The sequence below is a fragment of the Montipora foliosa genome, chromosome 12 (assembly GCF_036669935.1).
Source record: "Montipora foliosa isolate CH-2021 chromosome 12, ASM3666993v2, whole genome shotgun sequence".
NCBI lineage: Eukaryota > Metazoa > Cnidaria > Anthozoa > Scleractinia > Acroporidae > Montipora > Montipora foliosa.
In genome coordinates this window covers 16,515,243-16,535,242 of record NC_090880.1, presented here as the reverse complement: position 1 = coordinate 16,535,242, position 20,000 = coordinate 16,515,243, and the positions used below count along the sequence as shown (strand labels likewise).

At 39.0% G+C, this 20,000-nt stretch overlaps 2 protein-coding genes across 4 annotated transcripts in view; both read right to left on the bottom strand.

Annotated features, from left to right (window-relative positions):
• Positions 1 to 20,000, bottom strand: part of LOC137978724 (TALPID3 protein-like) — a 77,743-nt gene that overhangs the window by 36,936 nt on the left and 20,807 nt on the right. For 2 of the 3 annotated variants that reach the window (XM_068825754.1, XM_068825755.1), the window contains exons 9-12: positions 19,103 to 19,190; positions 2,922 to 3,009; positions 1,969 to 2,016; positions 454 to 531 (exon numbers count right to left, since the gene is read on the bottom strand). In XM_068825754.1, coding sequence (XP_068681855.1) covers positions 454 to 531; positions 1,969 to 2,016; positions 2,922 to 3,009; positions 19,103 to 19,190 — 302 coding nt within the window. The remainder of the gene's footprint in view (positions 1 to 453; positions 532 to 1,968; positions 2,017 to 2,921; positions 3,010 to 19,102; positions 19,191 to 20,000) is intronic. The other variant, XM_068825756.1, reaches the window with a different exon arrangement.
• LOC137978726 (interferon regulatory factor 2-binding protein-like B) lies at positions 4,587 to 10,291 on the bottom strand. The gene has a single exon (XM_068825759.1). The coding sequence runs from the start codon at positions 9,880 to 9,882 to the stop codon at positions 8,071 to 8,073; it is 1,812 nt and encodes a 603-aa protein (XP_068681860.1). The 5' UTR covers positions 9,883 to 10,291; the 3' UTR covers positions 4,587 to 8,070.

Below are 20,000 nucleotides of genomic sequence, written 5' to 3'. Positions count from 1 at the left end.
AGCCAGAGTGTTTGAGCCTGTGACTGGTGTTCAACCAACCTCGTTCACAGGGTTTCCACTGTCGTTCATTGACAGGAGACCCTGGGAATAAGGTTGGTGTTTACCCATCTAAGAGGTATGTGCAGTCATGACAAATGAGTAATGACAAAGATGCTCTTGCCAGCCGTTACAGCTAGGGCCACAACGCAACTATTACTACATGCTAACTGAGCCAAGTGAATTATAAAGAGATCTAATTTTTGTAACATCAATGTTTTGATAAAGGCGAAAAAGAAATAAATTTGGGGTCTTAAAAAAGTGTCAGAGGTCAGGGTTACATAGGTTTTAAGTTTTGCTGTTACAAATCTACAGTTCACCAGAGTGGAATCTATGAATGGCACTTAAAAAAAATAAACAATCCCATGAAACTGGCTGCAGCACAAATTATTTCATAAATCATTCACAAAAACTTACCAGATATTCGTCCAAAGGGGATGGTTCAAAATGTCTTGGTCTTGTCGTACCAGAAAGAGTTTCAGTGTCATAATTACCCTGTTGAATACAAGAAAAAGTACAATAAAATGTGGTGAATATCCCTCCTGCTTTTAAACTTTCAGAAATATTAAATTACTTAGCCTAAGTCTGCAGACAAGGACAGTCTGCTTCCAGCATGAAATAAAACAACTAAAATAAGAATTATTTTATAAAATTATTATAGTTTGGAAATCAATATTGTATGGTGTGAACTAATTATTTAGAACTCACAACTTATAGAACCATGCAGTAGACATTAAGCTGTAGGCAGAATGCCAAACATAGAGTTAATGAATTGTGCATATTTTTTAAGAAGTGTATCACAGGTCACGAAATAAAGAATAATAAAGAAATCCAAGAAGACAAGTGGCTCTAAATGGTCAAACCATTAATTTGGTTTTATGTGATTAAGTACATCATTTGTTACAGTATCCTGCCCTTGGGGCTTTCAAAACTATTAAAGTGTGTGTTTGATTAACCCTATTCTGAAATAACACTATTTGGAGATATGAATTAAAATGGTATGTTTGGCATTTCAAAGCAACACGGATAATACAGATTTGTTTAAAATCTAATGTGAATCTCTGTAAAAACAAAGCTAGGGTTTCTAACTTCTACTCCACACATCCTATTCTGGAATTATACAGTCAATCAAACACACCCTAAGTTTCAATCATGTTATTTGGGGAACATAGGTCATAATGATGCAATTTATAATTATACTAATAGATTGCAAATTGCATGACAATTTTATAATAGGCCATTTCCGAGTTGCTGTTTGCTTCAGGTTCAAAATGAGTTTTGTGCTAAACCATTCAAATGCGGCCTGCAAACACAGCCAGCTCTCATCGCTAACCGCCACTTGGGCCAATCGCTGATCGGCCCAAGCAGCAGTTAGCAATGAGAGACGGCTGTATTCGCAGGCTAATTCAAATGGTAATGAGTTTGACTTGCATGAAAATACACCACAATAACTTCCATTTGAATGGTTGTGCACCAAGACTCATTATGAAACCAAGGCAAACAGCAAATTAGAAATGGGCAACGACTCTTTTCAAACAGTGTATGTGCCTACATTATTTTTTAACCAGCCACCAGCTGGGTCCAAACCCATGACCAACTGCTTAGCAGCCTGCATAGCAGGCAGTTTTGAGAGTTTTAGAAGCTTAATTCTTTCCACCAGGGTTGATGGCCACGCAAAAAGAAAGCGAATGGGGAGGGGGGCGAGGAGAACGCATGAGGAAGCTTCCCTCTTTCATTTGACTTCCATCCAGGTTTTCCCAGGGCCACAATGAGAACGATCACTTGAAAGTCAACCTCAGAGGAAAGAAGCATCTAAAATTCACCAAACTGTGCGCCACGCAGGCTAACTGCTTAGTTGTCTGAATTAGCTCAACTAACCAAGCCAGCAGTTGCAATCAGGTGAAACAACATCAATAGCAGCAATTTACCAACCTTGAGCAACTGATGTTGAGCCAGCTCCTGTTTGAGCTTCTCAGTTTCCTGCCTCAAGCAAATTCAGAATAAACGTAATAAAACAACAACAGTAAACACTGGTTAAAACTCAGGAAAGAAGGCACTGTATAGGTTAGATAGATGCATTAAGTGCAAGCAATGATAGAGCTCCCTATCACAATTTTAATAACATCACTGAAAGCTAACTATTTCTAACAAAAGATAGTGGTACCGTCCGATAAAAAATCCAAACCAAGTTAACTAAGGCATGATGTGTACCATCATGATAATCGAAACCCAAACCTTTACAAACAAGTCATGCTAACCTTAGGCTTAAACTGTACATTATCTAAAGTATAGTGTTTAGCCCTTATGTTAGCATTAGTAAAGATGTGGGTTTTTTCAGCTATGGTAAAACAATGACCTGCAACCTGCAGTTTACAGCCTCCATTAGTTTGGTAGTAACGTGTTAGCCAGTCCATGAATACATTTGAGCTATTAATTAATTTTGGTTGGATAAAAGAGCTGCAGCCAAGATTGAGGTAGGTAGCCAAGGTCAAGCCAAGATCAAGTTTTTTAAAGAACGTAACTTACAATTTGCAGCACTTCAGGGCACCATTACATTTAATAGCTACAAAGCAATTGCAAAAAGAGTTGAGACACTCACTCTTAGTAACCGTACAATGCATGTCATTCAAGTCAGCGCATCCCCAACCCCCCTTCCCCCCAAGCGAAGTTGTTTCCATTTCCACTTGGCACTCAAACTAAAGGGTATCAACATTGAAAAGGGGGAGAGGGGAGGGAGGGGTGTTGGGACTCTTAACTGGAAGAGGCGTTTTAGGAAGAAGAGGTGAATTTTTGATTCAGTCTCTCAACCTTTTTGCAGTTGCTTGAAGTAATTATAATGTCCATTTAAAGCCTAACTTACAAGAATGCATTTTGAATTGACTTACAGTAAGAATGTCTTTCAGATCATTCTTGATTTTACCAACTTCGCCTGACAGTGCTGTTGCTTCTCCTTGGTGTGGAACTACAACAGTACTACCAAAGTGAATAACAATAATTATCAAAAATAGACAAAGTGTGACACATGCAATTTATCAAGCAAAAAACTGCATAAGCAGAAGAGGAAGAGAAAAGGTGGGGAGGGTTGTGTTTGCTGTGGCGCCAGAATGTTTGTAATTTTGATGTTTATGCAAATGCTGGTCAAGACTTCTATTTCCAACTAAACCAAGATAACAATTAAATGAATACAGTGGTATCGCCAACCAGTGGCTCATTTGGTGGGTCTAAGGAATACCATGCTCAAGATCACCATGGCTTGAAAATTTGTCTTTTCTGAATTCTTGACCTAGCGATGGGCTAGCAGGCAGGTCTAAAACATAAGTCATATTCTACAAGTCAAGACTAGAAGTGATCTGCTCCACTAATGAACAACGACTACTTAATTAAGCCAAACGTTTCCCCTAGACCTCAGAAACAACATTTTAATTGAGTGATAGGGCTAGGAGACATTTTTGAAGTCGTTTTAAGCACAGTGACAAAATACACCGACCTGTAAGCCGTGACCCATGACCCGCCATGGGCTAGCTGGTATTGCTACTTTACAAGCCCATTGCTTGCATGAAAGCTCTAGGTGAGCCTCTTATGCTAATGTACACACAAAAAAGCCTTACCCTTACATGTTTATAGCCTACAAATATCAATAATAAAGTACTTAATCCAGTTTTGAATGTTGAGTACCGCCCATTCAATTCACCGCATAAAACAGCACAATGAATAGTATACAACAAAATTCAACTTTCGATGTAACAATTATTAAGGTACATGATTGGTTACTTATTCACTGGTCAATTCAAGAACTGGGATATTATTAATAGCAGCTGGCTAGCCCATTGGGCTAGGAAGGTACTTTTCACTGGCCAAACAAAAACTGGATCATAAAAAACTGGATCATAAAAAATTAAAACAAACCACTCAAATATTGGCATCAGTTGAAAGTATCAGACATGGAATGGGAAACAATATCACACAGTAGTATGAAGGTCCAAATATCAAGACTCATTGGACAAAAACAATTGCAGAATAAAATTTTACTGGAAGTGCTTAAAAGAGGTGTCCATTCAACATGTGCTCGAGAGAGCAAAATTATGACAAAGGAAAAGTAAACCAGACCACGTACAAGGGAGTCATGTAGGCCTGTAAACCCCATTTAATACTCTTGAATATTATATTTTGTTAAGGCTAATGACAATTTTTGCTTTCATTATTTAAGGTACCTCCCCCCACCCCCTTGAAAGTGTATATATTTTTCAAACACCCCCCTTCCCCCTTTAACCACTAATTTTTTCGGGAGACCCCCAATTTCTCATCAGTGCTTCCTAATAAGGTTTTGTGAACACTCCTTAATTCCTAATTTCCCCTAAATTTGCTATTATCGTTAATTTAGAAGACAGAAAGTGTGATATTGGTTATAGGAAATGGTCATACTTTTTTTAAAAAAGGCAAACCTAAGTGTAATTATGGACACAGGACTCGAACCTGGGAATGTTTGATAATTAACCCATCACCTAACCACTTGACCACCACACTGCTAGCTGCGCAGGGTCAATATGTTAATTAAACAATATCCAATAACGCTTTATTATCACTTGCCAGCAAACAATAATTAATTTAAGCACTTGGTTACCAAACTTCACAACAAAGATAAACATTATAAAATCAAAGCTTAGGCCTAATTACTCTTCGGCAGTAATGTTGTATGGAAGACTTAAATAAATCTTTTTGTAACAAATTTGTCTTGATCCTCAGTGGTGAAGCGGAAAAAAGTCACTGGTTCCTTAGCAAAGAGTAGAAACTCCACGCTCAAATCATGTCCACAAAAATGGCTTTTCTACACTACCACAAGTCCAAGGACACAGTGTCCTAAATAGACCATTTTACGGTTGTAGCTATGTTACCTAGCCTAGGAATGGAAGCGAGCCTGCTGGTGACCCTGTTTTGACACAAACCTTTGTGCCTGTGTAATGTTAATATTAATGTAGACCAATAATTAAGAATTACAGCAACACAAAACACGGTAAAAGCAGTGAGGTCTGCATCAATACAAGGTCACCAGCCAGCAGCCTTGCAGCCATTTATAGGCTAGGTCACTGAGCAAACAACTGTAAAATGGCCTATTAACGCTAATAGTAAATTCAAAGAATTAAATTAACGATAATCATTACTTCAGAGAAGAGATCATGTTGTTCTGGACATAATTATCTGAGAAACTGACTTCAAACACCTGACAGTGTGGATACACACATTTTTAATCTACCACACTGCAGAAGACAAAAATTATCAATACAAATTACGTTTCACGTATTTCAAGAACACAGTGCTGTAATTGTCTCTTTTCGATAAAACTTTTCCCTAAACTATTCTTTCTAATCACAGAACACCATTTGCTACAGCTATGCACTGCATGAGGCTTTGAACTATTAATAAATAATTTCCCTTACTTTTCTTATGGATAAAACAGCATCACAATAATTATTATAATTAAGTTCAAATGTAGATCACAACATTGGCCTTTGCGACTCACTCCCATTCACTATTGATCATAGCTGTCTCTGAACTTTGTAAGAAAGGTCAAGTAGGAAATTCCTTCTTTATATTTTAGTTTACACCAGGAAGCACATGACTTTGAAGCGTGTAACTTGCAACTCTTTTCCTTGGAACAAAGCTGGGGATTTTAAGACAGCAACTGTATGCCCAAATATAGACAAAAATAAGATTGAACCTGCACGCGTGGGATAATGCATGAGTTACGTAACATCCAAATAAGGAATTTTTTAAACTCAAAGATCCCAGTTTCCCTTTTTTTCATTACCATGTGTTCCCAACATTGATATAAGGTAAGAAATGGTCTCTTTGCATTTTGATTGAATGATTTAAAGGGGCCATACCATAATATTTTCCAAAAATATTATAATTAATTTGTTGCTTAAAATTTTATTTTTACTAACAAAATTGTTTCATCAAAAACAAGATTCTGAGCAAAATTTGCCTTCTCATTATTAAAAAACATTACTGAGGCCCACTTTTTTCCCTAACTGGCCAGGTCACTTGGTTGAAAATATCCCTTTCTTTTTCATCATTTATGCACCTATTAAATATTGCTGTAATTCTCTTACATGTCAGTAAGTCATTCAGTTTTTAGTGGGTACTATGATTTTCATTACCGTTTTATGGGAATTTTACACACCACAAAATTACCCAGAATTACATAACATGCTTTTAAAGAATCTTCTCCATTTTGCAACAAGACAAAAATAGTGCAATACAGTCCCTTTAAAACACCACCAGCAAACAATAATTTTACATTTTCATATTATTTTTATTATCGTCAATAATGATGAAACACTTGTCCCCAAAACGCCCCTTCTCAAAGTTATCAACTACCTCACCTGGGCCCCGTTTCACGAAAATTCTTGAAACTTTTTGGACGTATTTCACGTTTCACAATTCCTTCCATACCTTAATCACAGATAGCTTTTAAGTCATCAAATTCCTCTATCATTTTGCTTTTTGCTATCTTAAAAACATCTTAAAACACCAGCCTTCCAAGAGAAGCAAATGGCAGGTTCGTAAATGGCTTTTCGGGACTTTCGAGAAATGGGACCCTGGCCTGTTAGTGATAGCTAGGGAGCTGCCACAGACTTTGAACTGAAACACTTCACTGTTGTTTTCATGTACATTCTAGCAAGAAATGTTTGCAGAGTTTTAATTTTTTTGTGTTTGGCAGGATCTATTTTTTGCAGTTTGGGACAATTATATTTTTAAGATTTTGAAAAAGTCCCATTATTCTAATTTTGTTTAATCAAAACTGTACATACAATGAATATTCAGATTTAACTTTTGCAAATGTAAACATTTAAAAGCTGATGTCCCTGTTACAAAAACATTTCCTCCTAAGGTTGTCAGTTGCTAATGTGAGAGATCAAAATTAACTTCATTATCAGACTATCCACTGGTTGTTGACCACAGTACAGCAAATATCCACAATACGCTAGTTTTTATCGGGAAAACAACTGAAAAAGTTAAGTGCACATGGCATTGTCACGATGTCAGCTCTGCTGGTTGGCTCATAATTACGTAAAAAACCACAAGGTTTGTACAATATCAAGGTCACAAGCTTGCCTCACTTACATTCAAGCAAGGTAACTGAGCCAACAGGGATAATTGGGAACATATAGCAAATTCACTTGGAAAACAGCCTTTCACAGGCTTCAACGGCAAATTCTCAACCATTAAGTTTGAAAACACTTAGCAAACAGTCAAATATCCACAACAGACTCGATTTTTACTCTAATTTTTTGCTGGAACTTGATCAGGAAAACAACTGAAAAAGTTAAGTGGCACATGGCATTGTTGTGATGTCAGCTCTGCTGATTGGCTCATAATTACGTAAAAAACCACAACGTTTGTACAATATCGAGGTGACAAGCCTGCCTCACTTACATTCAAGGGAGGTACATGTAACTGAGCCAACAGGGAAAATTGGGAACATATAGCAAATTCACTTGGAAAACAGCCTTTGACAGGCTTCAACGGCAAATCTCAACCATTAGTTTGAAAACATTTAGCAAGCAGTCAAATAAATTATTGCATGAGATAAAGTTTTTTACAAATATTTTCAATTTTCTTTAAATAGCAACTGAAACACTGCTCGAGGAAATGAAACACTTAACAATGGCACTATTAATTTGCAATTCTTTACAAAGCACATTACTTCCTGGTTCGTTAAAAAACACAACGAGAGGCAATGGCACTATTAATTTGCAATTTCTTTTAAAGTGCATCACTCCATTACTTTGCAATTCACTACAAAGCACATTACTTCCTGGTTTCTGGAAAACCACAACACAAGAGGCAAATAATTTGATCCCAAACAGCTAAAATCTAACCAAACGCCATGGAAAAAAACAGGAAATAAATCTAGAGAGGTGACAAAAAAATAAACTACACACATTTTAAAGTTGATTTACTTGTATCAAATTTGTCACTTCATTGAGTGCATTCAATTGAAAAACTACAAAAAAAAAAAAATTACAAACATCAAGCTTCCTTCTCCTTCTTTACGTTGTTATAAGGTTCCCCTGCAGTTCCAAGAATGGTTGCAATTTCTCCCTGCATGAAGGCCCATGGCAAATCACTGCCTTGAAGTGGGCACCTTTCACCACTAGGGCAGAACACTTCTGATCCAGCACCCTGCTTCTTGATGCTCTCACGAGAACATGGGAAACAGAACTTGTGATGATTCACAGATGGACACTGAACAAAATGAGTGTCCTCCAGCTTATCGTGGCACAGGCTGCATGTCAAAATAGTCATGGAAGAAGTGCCACGTCCTTTTGCCTCTCCATCCACTTGAGCATCACCTTTAATTCCCCCTGGTGAGGGCCTGGGTGACTGGCGTGGCCGTGGGGACAATCGTTCTGTGTTGGGTGAGACAGGTACTAGTGTACTTGGCCCATTTCGTGAATCATCACGTAGGACAGAACTGGGTGGCAACTCAAAGCGATTCACCATTGTGCCCATTGGAGATTTTACTTGTCCACGGGCATGTTGTTCAGAGGCTACCAAATTTGCCTTTGAAACTGGCAATGCAACCATTGGTGGGACAGATGCAGATGGTATGGAGGTGACTGGTGTTCCTGGAGGAAGAGGCGTGCCTTGCATATGTACAGGTAATTTCACAGCTTCTCCTGATTGGCTTGGTACCCAGACACTGTGCAATGTGTCATCACGAGTCACACGACCATGGACAGGTCCCATGCGTTTCCCAGCTGCTATTTCAAATTCCTCCAAATCAAGTGCTCCCTTTCGCTTACGACCGTAAGCTGGGCCAGACCTGTTAAAGCTAAGATTAACATGAGGTACAACTGGATATTCAGGATCGAGTTGAGGCTTGGCCAAGAACTCAGGATTAATAGCTTCTTTAAACAGCCGAACCGGCTCAGGAAGAAAATCGCCCAGCAGTCGCCATTCTCCAGTTGAACGATCTTTCTCGTATTCCAAGTATTTGAATCCAGAAGAAAGCGGTTTGGCTATTTCTTTTAGCGAGTCTGTGCACATCTGTTTCGCCACGCCTGAAGCGCTTTGAAAAACACATCCAGAACCCCTCGGATATTCGATGAAAATTTTGAGTTCAAAATCGATGCCAGGCTTGCAGCTTACGTCGAAAGCAAACACGCGTCCGATGAGCCCATAGTCCTTCTTAAATCTGATATCAAAAGGACAAGACCTGTTCAATGCACTTAAACTTTCCCGTATTACTTCAGGCCGAGGACCGTCAAGAACGAAATTTTGTTGGGGTCCATTTGGGGTTAAGGGTGGATGCTGTCTTTGTAAGGTATTTCCGTTAGCAACTGCTGCATGTCTAACATCTTCGATGTTGAAATTAGAACCTCTTCTTTCTATTTCACGAGAAGCAATATTTCCCATAGATCGAGGCCCTTTGCAGCCATTCACCGCTTCACCAGCGCCATGTCCGAGTACATTTTCCACACTTTCTTCACTTCCCCTATGAGCGTTTTGATGTTTTCCAAGGGCTTTTCTTTGCTCCGAAAATTGTGGTGGGTAGCTGTTTGCTCCATTAGCTGGTGGCGGACTAGGAGTGGAAGACATGGACGAACCCGCTGAATTTAGCCGCTCTGTTTTCGAGCTGCGATTTCTGTTGGCTTCGTTGTTTTCCCATGTTCGTCGCAAAATCCTAGAATAGTGTATGACATCTTCAATGCGATCAGCTCCCTCATAATTGCAACAGCCTCGACAAACGGTTTCAGAGAAATCGTGTAAAATTGCCCATGGAGAATGCGGTAGATCACACAAAAAGCAGTGTTGACGATGAAAACGAGGGGCCGACATGATTGACTTGCTTTTGGCTTGCTCCCTGTGATTTCACCCGGAATCGAACAGTTAAAATAAAGTGGTTTGTAATTTACAGAAAACAGTCGTTTCCACGTTGCTGATATGAAATCTCCAGCTTGAAAACTTTCATAGCTCGCCACCAACTACAGTATATCCGCTCTTGATTCTATCGATGTGGAAATTACGTTATCAGAGGCACGTGTGATCATAAAACTCGACTAGTTCTTGATCACTTAAAATCGAGCAAGCGTGTCGGAAAAAACGCCAGCACAGCGACCCCGAAATTTTGATCTTTCAAGGAACGGGTTAAAACAATTGGCAACGAATAAATATGTGACGCGAAACTTGATCACCGTATGAGCCCTCTTAGTGCTAAATTTAGGACAGTTTGTGAATTATCATATTTTGTGAGCGAACCGCGAGCTTTCACGCCAATGCGTCAAAACAATCACTCACACACTCTTCCTGTGACGTCATACTATTCGTTGAATCATCAAGGCCATCAAGAAGTACAAACATTTTAGAGCGCGGTGTCCATTGGTCGATATACTGTATAGCAAATTTAGATATCCGACCACAAGAAACTAAATTCATTGTTTACTGCTAGAAGAGAGATTTGACTTGGATACAGAAAGACGAAGAATGCAATTCAAGTGTGATGTCATCTATGAATATTAAATTTCTTTCTCATTTGCCAAAATCACGTGATATGTTCTTTCGATCTTTTCGGAAAATATCACCTGGATTTGCAAGGGAGAAATAATACATATCCTGTCGTTTTGACATTGACGTATAAGACTGTCGAAAATTCGAAGTTCATTCAATCATTTGTGTCGCAACAACGCTGGAATGAAACAAGAAAATTCACAGATCACCAATGTTCGTTCGAGAAACTTCAGTAACAAAGACACTGACGCACGTAAATAATGCATAGAATGTAATACAATGACGTTATAGGTATCCTTGGGAACCAACCCAAGGAAATTATTGAGAATGATAACATCAGAGGCCGCCGCTTTGGATGAGTTTTACGTGCTTTAGGCTTTCTTTCCCGGGAACAACCATAGGGAATGGTTGAGTGTTCGCGGAGACAATAAATTGCACGTGAAATATTGATTCTCGTAATGAATACCACATTTAAATTGCAAAAGATGGCGCCATCCGATCAAACAGCAAACAGACATTGCTCAATATCATATTTATCCAAAGAAAAAAATTTGAAGCATGAATGGCGTGTTTGCATTTTGTTATTTAGAAAAATTTTTTTGAATGCACTCCAGAGGTGATCGAGACACTGATAAGTTGACACAGCTCAAATCGCCGGCCCATATTAAACGTGTTATTTGAGAACATGACATGCAAATTTGGATCGCATTTTGACAAAGGGTGGAACTAAATGACAGCGCAAATGAGTTACGCGTCAAATCGTTTTTAAAAAGTTGCGTCATTTCCAGACGCCCAGGTGGCTTTTCAAGCTTGTAAACACTTTTCGTGACAAAGAAGTATCACCTTATAGAGAAACATGAAACGTTTCATTCATCACTGCTCAGCGAATGAAGTAAATGTGATAACTTTTCACAAAGTGGACACGCGAAATCGCAGCAATTTTAACACCCGAGATAAAGTTGGAACGCTGCACGTCATGAGAATCATATTTAATTAAAATAGTTTTAGCTACAGTAGCCTTTACCAAAACGTCTGTTAGCAAACTAGTGGCATCAATGTTTTAAAAAATTTTCTAAGTCGATTATTACATTCTGACTTTTGCAAGACACGCCTGGGCTTATCTGTTCGCGCATTACTTCGGTGCACAAACACGAAAGTAAAAATAAAAGCTGTAATGCATCGAAAGGGCGAAATCAATATAGTTATTCTTCAGATGCAATAGGTGCTCGGATGAAAAAACACCATTGTTATGGAACCAAACAGTTTACATTTATTTCATTGTCAAAAGAATCATATTCAATAAAAAAAAACAAGAGTGGATTTTTTAGTTCATCTCATGACAAAAAATCCCTTTAAATAAAGTCATGTGCACGCGATCCAACGCAAACCGTACACGCTGTGAGCGAAGGGTGTTATTTTCTTGCCGTACTCGAGCAAGAAAACTCAGCATTGAAAACTAACCTGCCAAAAAACTATCAACCATTTACAGCGATTGAAGGGAAACTTTTTGTTTGCCGATTTAAAGATCATTTATCAATAACAAAATGGTGAATCAGATGAAAGGGCAATGGATGTCTGCTTTTTTTTTACCAGTGATGCAACCACAGGTGTAATAGTCCCCAGGCTTGAAACAGCATTCATTGCAGACTGTTTGTATAACAAATTAAACCCCATCTTGGGTGAAAGATCGAAAAGAACGCAGTAACTTAGGGCGACTTGCCAAAAATTTGTGAGCGTCTTCTGACCCTATCCGGGTTCAACGACGGTAAAAACGAAAATAGAACGACACGTTTCACAAACCAGAGCAAAAGGCACGTGCAAGACAGAAGTCACCGTACCATCAAAACAACATTCATCTTCTTTTGGCAAATTTCCCGCCGAATTCCTGACAGCCTGCCCGATAACAGTATCACGTTTCCTTGCGCGATGAAATCATCTCTCCTCCTCTCAGAACATATTTAGGAGAAGGGAGTGAAGTAAAGTGATGTTGGTCATAGGATTAGTGCATGACCAAGACCCAGCGCATGGAGTCGTTTCAGAACAAAACGCAGTTGTAGAAATCTCATTTTTCCACAATTACTGGAACTTATTTGAAGTTCAAGTCGGAACGATTTACACTGTTTTCAAATTGACTGCCTCAGCGATGTGAGGAAAAGAAACAGATTAAATATATTAAGAACTGCATCATCGTCTCTCAGTGGGCGCCACAGAAAACACTCCAAAATCTAAAAAATACTACTGATTATAATAACCCATAGCACCTACTGTGCATGCGCGGGTTATGTGCTGTAGCAATGATAAGAAGTAAGAGCTGTGGGCAAAGGAGTCACATATATATCTTAACATTTCTCTTATAATAAGTCAAGCAATTCAAACGATTACATCTTTGGTGCTTCACGGTCCAACATGCAAGTTGTGGTCTAGATTCTTCTTTACGACCGTCCTTGATTTATGGATTCATTTTAACGTCTACTGGATAATAGTTTTCTTTGCCACTGATATCCAACACTTTAAAACTGACAACCAAAGTCCACCGGAAATTACACAGCACATATCAAAAGCACGTATCAAAAGTGTTCATCAATCTCAGATGACATTGACCTTCCTCGAGATTTCTCAAGCGTTGATTAAATTATTGGGATTTCATGTTGGGTGTGGTGGAATCTACGATCTTCACGTAAGCAAAATAAGTTATTTCTGCTCTTACGACACGACACGAGGACGCTGTTTTCGCCACAAAACTTCTCTTCACGTGTACCAAGACTAGGCTTGAACACATACAGACCAAAAATTCAAAAGATTTTTTTTCTGGCTTTTCAAGCAGCAGACAATAGCAATTGTTAACTTGAATAGAAAAAAAAACCGTATCTGTTTCTCAAATCGTGCATGGCGCCATTCGAAATAAATATCGCATCCGAACGCAACACAAAGCGACGCCCACGTCAAAGACAACTCAACAGAACAATTAATAAGTTCAAGGAGCAAATACAAATAGCTAAAAACACCCCCTTAGCTTGCATTGTTTTGCGTTCCGTTTCCACAATAACGGTGTAAGACGGCTCTTTTCAAAGATGGAAGACCACGACGGAGTTATATGATACTGTTCAAAAATGATACCAGTGTCTGATTTGCTAACCACGCCCTGTAGCCTGCGAGAAGGCTCTTATTAGTATCAAGTCCTTAATTGCTGTTGAAATTTTTTCTTCTAGCCAATGTTCAACCGGGCTTGCAATAAGGCGTTGCTCGGCTCCGAAACGCTAGTAAAAACGAACAAAAATGTTTATTTAACAAAGTTCCTGAAAAGCCACTTGAGGCAACAAAAACGGAACATGCAAGCTCCTGCTATAACGACCGGCTAACTTTAAACACTTAGAAACTGAACTGTCGGTAACTAAAGAGTTCAAGTCAAGCGCTCATAAATCTTTTGTATTCATTTTTCCGGACAATCGCTATTTCGGCATCCTTTTGTGCTGCAACTAAATCACAGTTTATGGTTTCCTGTAGTGTGACAAGAGCAAGCAAAATGGCAAAGTTCGCGCCCGCAAAGACATCCGGTGGGATGCAGAAGAACTCGGAAACTTCGAGTAAACACAACGACAGCGTAAAAAACACGTACCACAAAAAACCAGTATGTCGCAAATTGTATTAATATTAGACTTTGGCGCCACAAGCCTATTTCGCAATACGGGAATCGCACCTTTGAAATGTCTACGATTGCTTGGAGTGCAACAGGAAACACTAGTTAGACTTTCGAATCAGGGAAGATAGCCACATGATAAACGAAGCACCAAAGCAGCGCATGAATGTTCGTTTCAGCGGAAAAGGAAGTTTTTTTAACAGTTCAGGTGTGTCGTGTTAGTTATGACACAGTTAATCGAGGGGCTGGTTATGAAACCTTAAAACCATTCAAAAGCGAGAACAATGTTGTCGCGATCGATGTTGAATTGACCCTGCACAATCTTTTGTTTCCGCTTCGCACGGGTTTGCAAATTAGTTGCGCACAATTTAATTGAAAGATTCGATTTGTTATCTTCCCGAAAAAAGGTGTGTTTTGTGCAGGATCAGGTCAAAAACATGAAACAAAGGAACTTGTCGAGTTTCATAACCGTCGCCATGCATTAACTATGGTTACGGAAGAAACTTAACGCTTTCACCAAGAAGGCATTTTCATTTTACCGAATCCTGCTTCATCCTAACTCTAAAAAGACAAGGGAAAGCTTAGTTTTGATATTCTGTTGGCAACAAAAATCCTTGTTTTTCTTGTGATTCATTCAAATTTGGTAAAGTTTAAAAATGTGTGCTCCCGAAATTGCCTCACATACGTGCTAGATTGTATTGTGATGCAAATGAGAAAAACTAACCGTGAAAAGGCCTATTGTTTCTTATAGACACCTGAAAATTCAGATCCCGTTAAAGCCAAATGAATTTTTCATGTGTTTAATTAAGGACGGTGCCTACTATTGTTGTTGCACATACGTTCTGCGCATCTCGAGATACTCGGATTTCCTATCTGTGATGCTTACTAATACAGGGATATTTTTGCGCGGTTTAAAACTATCCAAAGAAAGTAGATCTTGGTAAGTACTCTTGGTATCCAAAAAGAAAATTGGGGGTAACCATGCATTTTTGAGAGATAATTATGCTTCAATTTGAAAAAGAACGCCATACGTTGCTTTGTATTTTAAAGCTTTTTACAAATATTATTCATGAATTATGTTTGAAAAATGCGTGGTTACCCCCAATTTTCTTTTTGGATTTCAATAACACTTGTTAAGATCTACATTTCCTGCATAATCACACACCGGGGCAAAATTATCTTTAATTAGTAGGCACCGTCCTTAAGGAGGTTCGAAATAGATTCTCTTGTTTTCAAACAAATACACATATTCTGTTCTTAGATACAGTTAGGGTAATCATATCAAGACCAAATTTGGCCAGGTTATTAAGTACCCATCATAGATTTCTCACATCACATTTTCCTCCAAAATAACGTTGCCATGGCAACGATATAAGGCATTTCTTTGAGCCTTAAAATATTCAGCGTTACCAGATAATGTTATAAATAATCTCTAAAATATTTAAAATTCAACAAAACCTGTAGGTCAGTTTTTCAGAAAAATAAGTTTCTGTGAAATGTCTCTAATTTTTTTTTTTTCACCTACAGAATTGTTTTTAATTTGAAAGACAAACGCTTCAAATTAATCTAAGCTAACATGCAAAAAACTGAAAAAAATTTACCGTCCGGAAGCAGTATAAACGAGTAAAGTTGCAAAATCAGGAAAAATGACGGAGTTACAAGATCAGCATTTACGCAAGCGTCACCCGCTCATTCGAGTGCACGCGCGAGTGAAGCTAAAGGCCAACACAAACGGATTTAAGTGACCATTAAACCGTTTTATGTACAACTTTCGTAGTTTTCGTGAATAGGAGATGTCTATTTATATTCCATATATATAGAAATGAGAAGAAAGGTGAACGAAATTAGCGGTACTTGTTTTTATTTCTGGTGAACCATTTTGAATCATGAGCTGACCCGAGCAGCTTTTAGAATTGCGTGCGTGGCTTACGCGCGCGCGCTCGGCTGGAAACCCTTTCGAGGATCGCTTCTTGATTAATACGAGTGTTACGAATATTGAGAACAAAACAGAACATACGTTATCATAGACAACACTCGTCACTCAAGGCTAACCGGTTGTGACGCAATCAGCAGATGTTGAAGCAGGTGTCCTTTAATAATTTTCGTTCCAGTCGAAATACCAACACATGACAGGCCGCACGTTGGTCTGGTGCATGAGATAGCATCCGGTTTTTCCAGCTCTTGAAAAAACACCGGATGTTCTCGTGCGCCACTCTATCAGTAAAACTTCCTTTCCTGTGTCGTTTATTTTTATCATATGCAGAAATGCCATTAGACCGTGACTGCGCTCAAAAAGGCCGTCAATATTTCCTCAAGGAAATGTCGGGGAGAAATAAGAAATAAGAATTGAAACAATTCCTTGAAAAGAAAACTAATTTCACATTTCCGAACAGTTTAAACCTTTTCATGAAAACCAGTACCAGAGATTCGAGAGTATTCTTGGAGATAGTATCCGCGATGCTTTGAATTTCTATTAAATTGCTTGAAATAACAATGACTTAGGTGCGTCTATCCGAAGTTCACGGAGACTCATTTAGAAATTCTTAAGCACCTTCCGTTACTCGACAGGCAAGTCGGAGAACAGTGCCATGTTTTGAACATTTTCATATTCAACTCTACGTGACCATGAAACAAAAGGAGGCCGCAATTCTATCGCTCCCACTGACATAACGACCGCAGATACGTCATATATGGTTATTATCAGCCATTTTCAAAAGAAAATAAACCGCTGGTGGGTGTGGTGTAAAACGAAGTGTAATTATGAAGTGATAAAAACCTCTAAATATAAAGTGACAGTTAAAAAGCGTAACTTGTAGCTAGCTGCAATTCTCCTTGAGAGGTATCCGCTAAGATGGCGGCTGAACGGTGGGTAAACATGGCCACAACCCTAAAGCGCCGCCAAAATGTTTAAACAAGGACCCTGACTATAAAGGACCTTTGCCCTGGGCAAGCCGTCAGTCCTACCTCTCTGGACACCGAATTGTCCATCTTTCTCGTTTGGCCTTTGGCCCATCAGTTTACTGTATCGCCTAAATTAAGAATACAGGTCCCGCCAAATTATGGCGGATTGGGTCTCATGACCACAGCACCTTTAGTTGGTCGTCAACCAAGTCGTCGCACAATCCTTCAATGCAAAATCAAGGAGCAAGGCAAAAAACAACACGGCCACGTTTTTTTCCCACAAAAATCTGGCAGTATCCGTCCTAAAAATAAGTACCGGTAATACCGAAAACCTGATGGACCGCATTCCATCGTAGCTCGAAATTTCTGGTTTTAAGTCAAAAACGCGAGTGAAAGAAGTTCACGGGTAACCTTTCTTTTTGTGGAATCTGGCCTTCGAGCAATGTCGAAAAAGTGCCAAAATCAATTTTTATGGAACATGAAGGTCCAAATCAGAAAAGCGGTTCCAACGACTGGGCTACGTTGGAACACAGACGTCTTTAAGCTGATCAGGCTACTGCACTCAATTATGACCGCTCTATGAACCATCATATGCCATCTGAATTTGTTATGTATCCTAGTCCTAATAGACGTCCTAATGTAGCTTATCACAAGAGTCCATTACCCATGATGCAATGCCGCGTTCTTCAACACAGCTATTCCTTTATCTGGAAGTTTACTACCAGTTGCGGCTGTGCGAGAGAAAGGATTACGGGGATTCAGGACATCGCGGTGCCATTACATCTCAAGAAGCTGTGCTTTAAACTGAATTTCTTTTCTTTTTGAGTTTAATCTTATTTGACTGGTTGTAGCAGCTGTCGCAGTTTTTATGTCCTCCTAGTATTAGCTTTATGTGCTACTTGTGAGTGTATTTAACTAAGAACTAGGAATGACATTAGCAGATTTTGATCCCTCCCGGATAGATTCCAACGAACTAAAGGGGTGCGATTCTCCCCTAGGGTAACGCAATAGGATCAACATTATAGAGAGTGGTTTACACGGAACTGAGTTTGGTTTTCACTTGTAACATAAAAAAAGAACTTAGTCTTGAATGTTTTTTTTTTTTAACAATTATATAGGTTTGCGCCATTAAAAAGTTTGGCAATTAAACAAGTGCTAACTGTCGAGACATACTGCCAAGACTGCATGTGCTGTCAACTGGAGACACAATTCAACTGAGTTGGAGAGTATACGATTAAGTTCTTAAGGAAAATGAATGGGATGACGAATTTACCGGTAATGACGCGGACAAACTTCGAAATCAATGTCCATCAGTTTAACGGATCGGATACTCTACCACGTAGCTACAAGAGACTCGACTGGGCTACCACAAATGCACGATTAGATAAACAACGCATACCCGAAATGTAGACTCGTGATCCTCGAACTTTACTGGAAAATTTAAGCAATTGCCACTTGTAGACAGCTGCAAAATTCACGTGGCTCCAACGGAATAGACCAATTTCGATATATTAAAATTCAGTCCGATACAAAAGGCATCATCTCGAGGCTCTGAAGATTAAGCTCATACAAATCCTTATATTTATTCCCCAGAGCCTCGAGATGATGCCTTTTGTTTCGGACTGAATTTTAATATATCGAAAGTGGTCTATTCAGTGCTCTACCAACTGAACTATGAAGCCACTCAGTTGGGAACAGGTCAATTTATTGGGCTCGTTTGTTCTCGTCAAGTACTCGATGACTGAAAGAAACGTATATATTTAAAGAGCGGGTTATAGACGAAATGTAGAAGTGATCCCCGCACTTAACTAGACACCAGAAAAATTCAGACGGCTTCAACTGGACACCTTTAGGAATTAATAGCCGATGAATGGAAGATATACCTCTAACTAAACAAGCTCAAGGGCCGTTCTTGTTCACACGTGTTATGCTTCAAGACGTGCAAAATAAATTTAATAGCAAGTCTTGTTTCCCGCGCAGTGGAAATAATGAATTTAAGAAATGTTAATATACCTATCAGGAGGTTTCTCCGTTTTGAGACTCGTCTTGAAGCGGTTGGCCGCAGGGTCCTGGGACACAAGTTCTCTGACGAGACCTCGCCCTGAAGGAGAAAAAAATTGAATAGAAAAAATCGAGGAGGCATCAGACAAGAAGATCATGCCTGAAAACTACGAATCGACATCGCTGGCATCGCTTTCTAACTTTCATTTCATGTTTATTCCTTCGTTCAAATATATCATGATATTTCATAATTTCGCATATGAGGATTGTAATACCGTAAAATCCCGAAAGAAATGACCCTTGTCTTTGGGGTGCCCTAATTTCATGGCGTAAGGGGAGTCTAACTTTTGGGGTATTAATTTAGGTCGCGGTCAATTAGGAAATCTTTCCATTTTACAGAACTGACCGGCCAGACCAGGCATTTGGAAGGACTAACTCTACAACCCCTTCAGATTAACACACATCGAGGATGATATATACTCCTCCAGAAGAATGCGAAGGATTACCATGGCCTCGCCGGCCAGTTCTGACAAAGAGAAAGTGCCCTAAGGATTGGAGCATGCAATCTGGATGTTAGGAAACTGTTGTGCTAACGGACACAAAAACAGAAAATGCATTTCGCCGCAGGTTTGTTAATTGAAACGGTGCCAGACAAATTCCAGACAAAATCACGTCCCAATTAAGGTATCAGTATATCCCAAAATTGATAATTTTGTCAAACTCTAGTTTTTGATATTTCCAGGTTCATCTCATTGAGTTCTTTTAATTGCAAAAAGTTCCACGAAAAAAGGTTTCTTCTAGACAAAACGATTCTATGAATAAATTATCTCTAAGGAGAAGCTGCCAACAAGTTGTCGTTATCAATTAAACTGTCATTAAAAGTCACGTGATAGAAGCACAGCATGTTTTC

Excerpts from the sequence above, each read along its gene's own strand:
- LOC137978726 (XM_068825759.1), bottom strand. The coding sequence starts at position 9,882 with ATGTCGGCCCCTCGTTTTCATCGTCAACACTGCTTTTTGTGTGATCTA.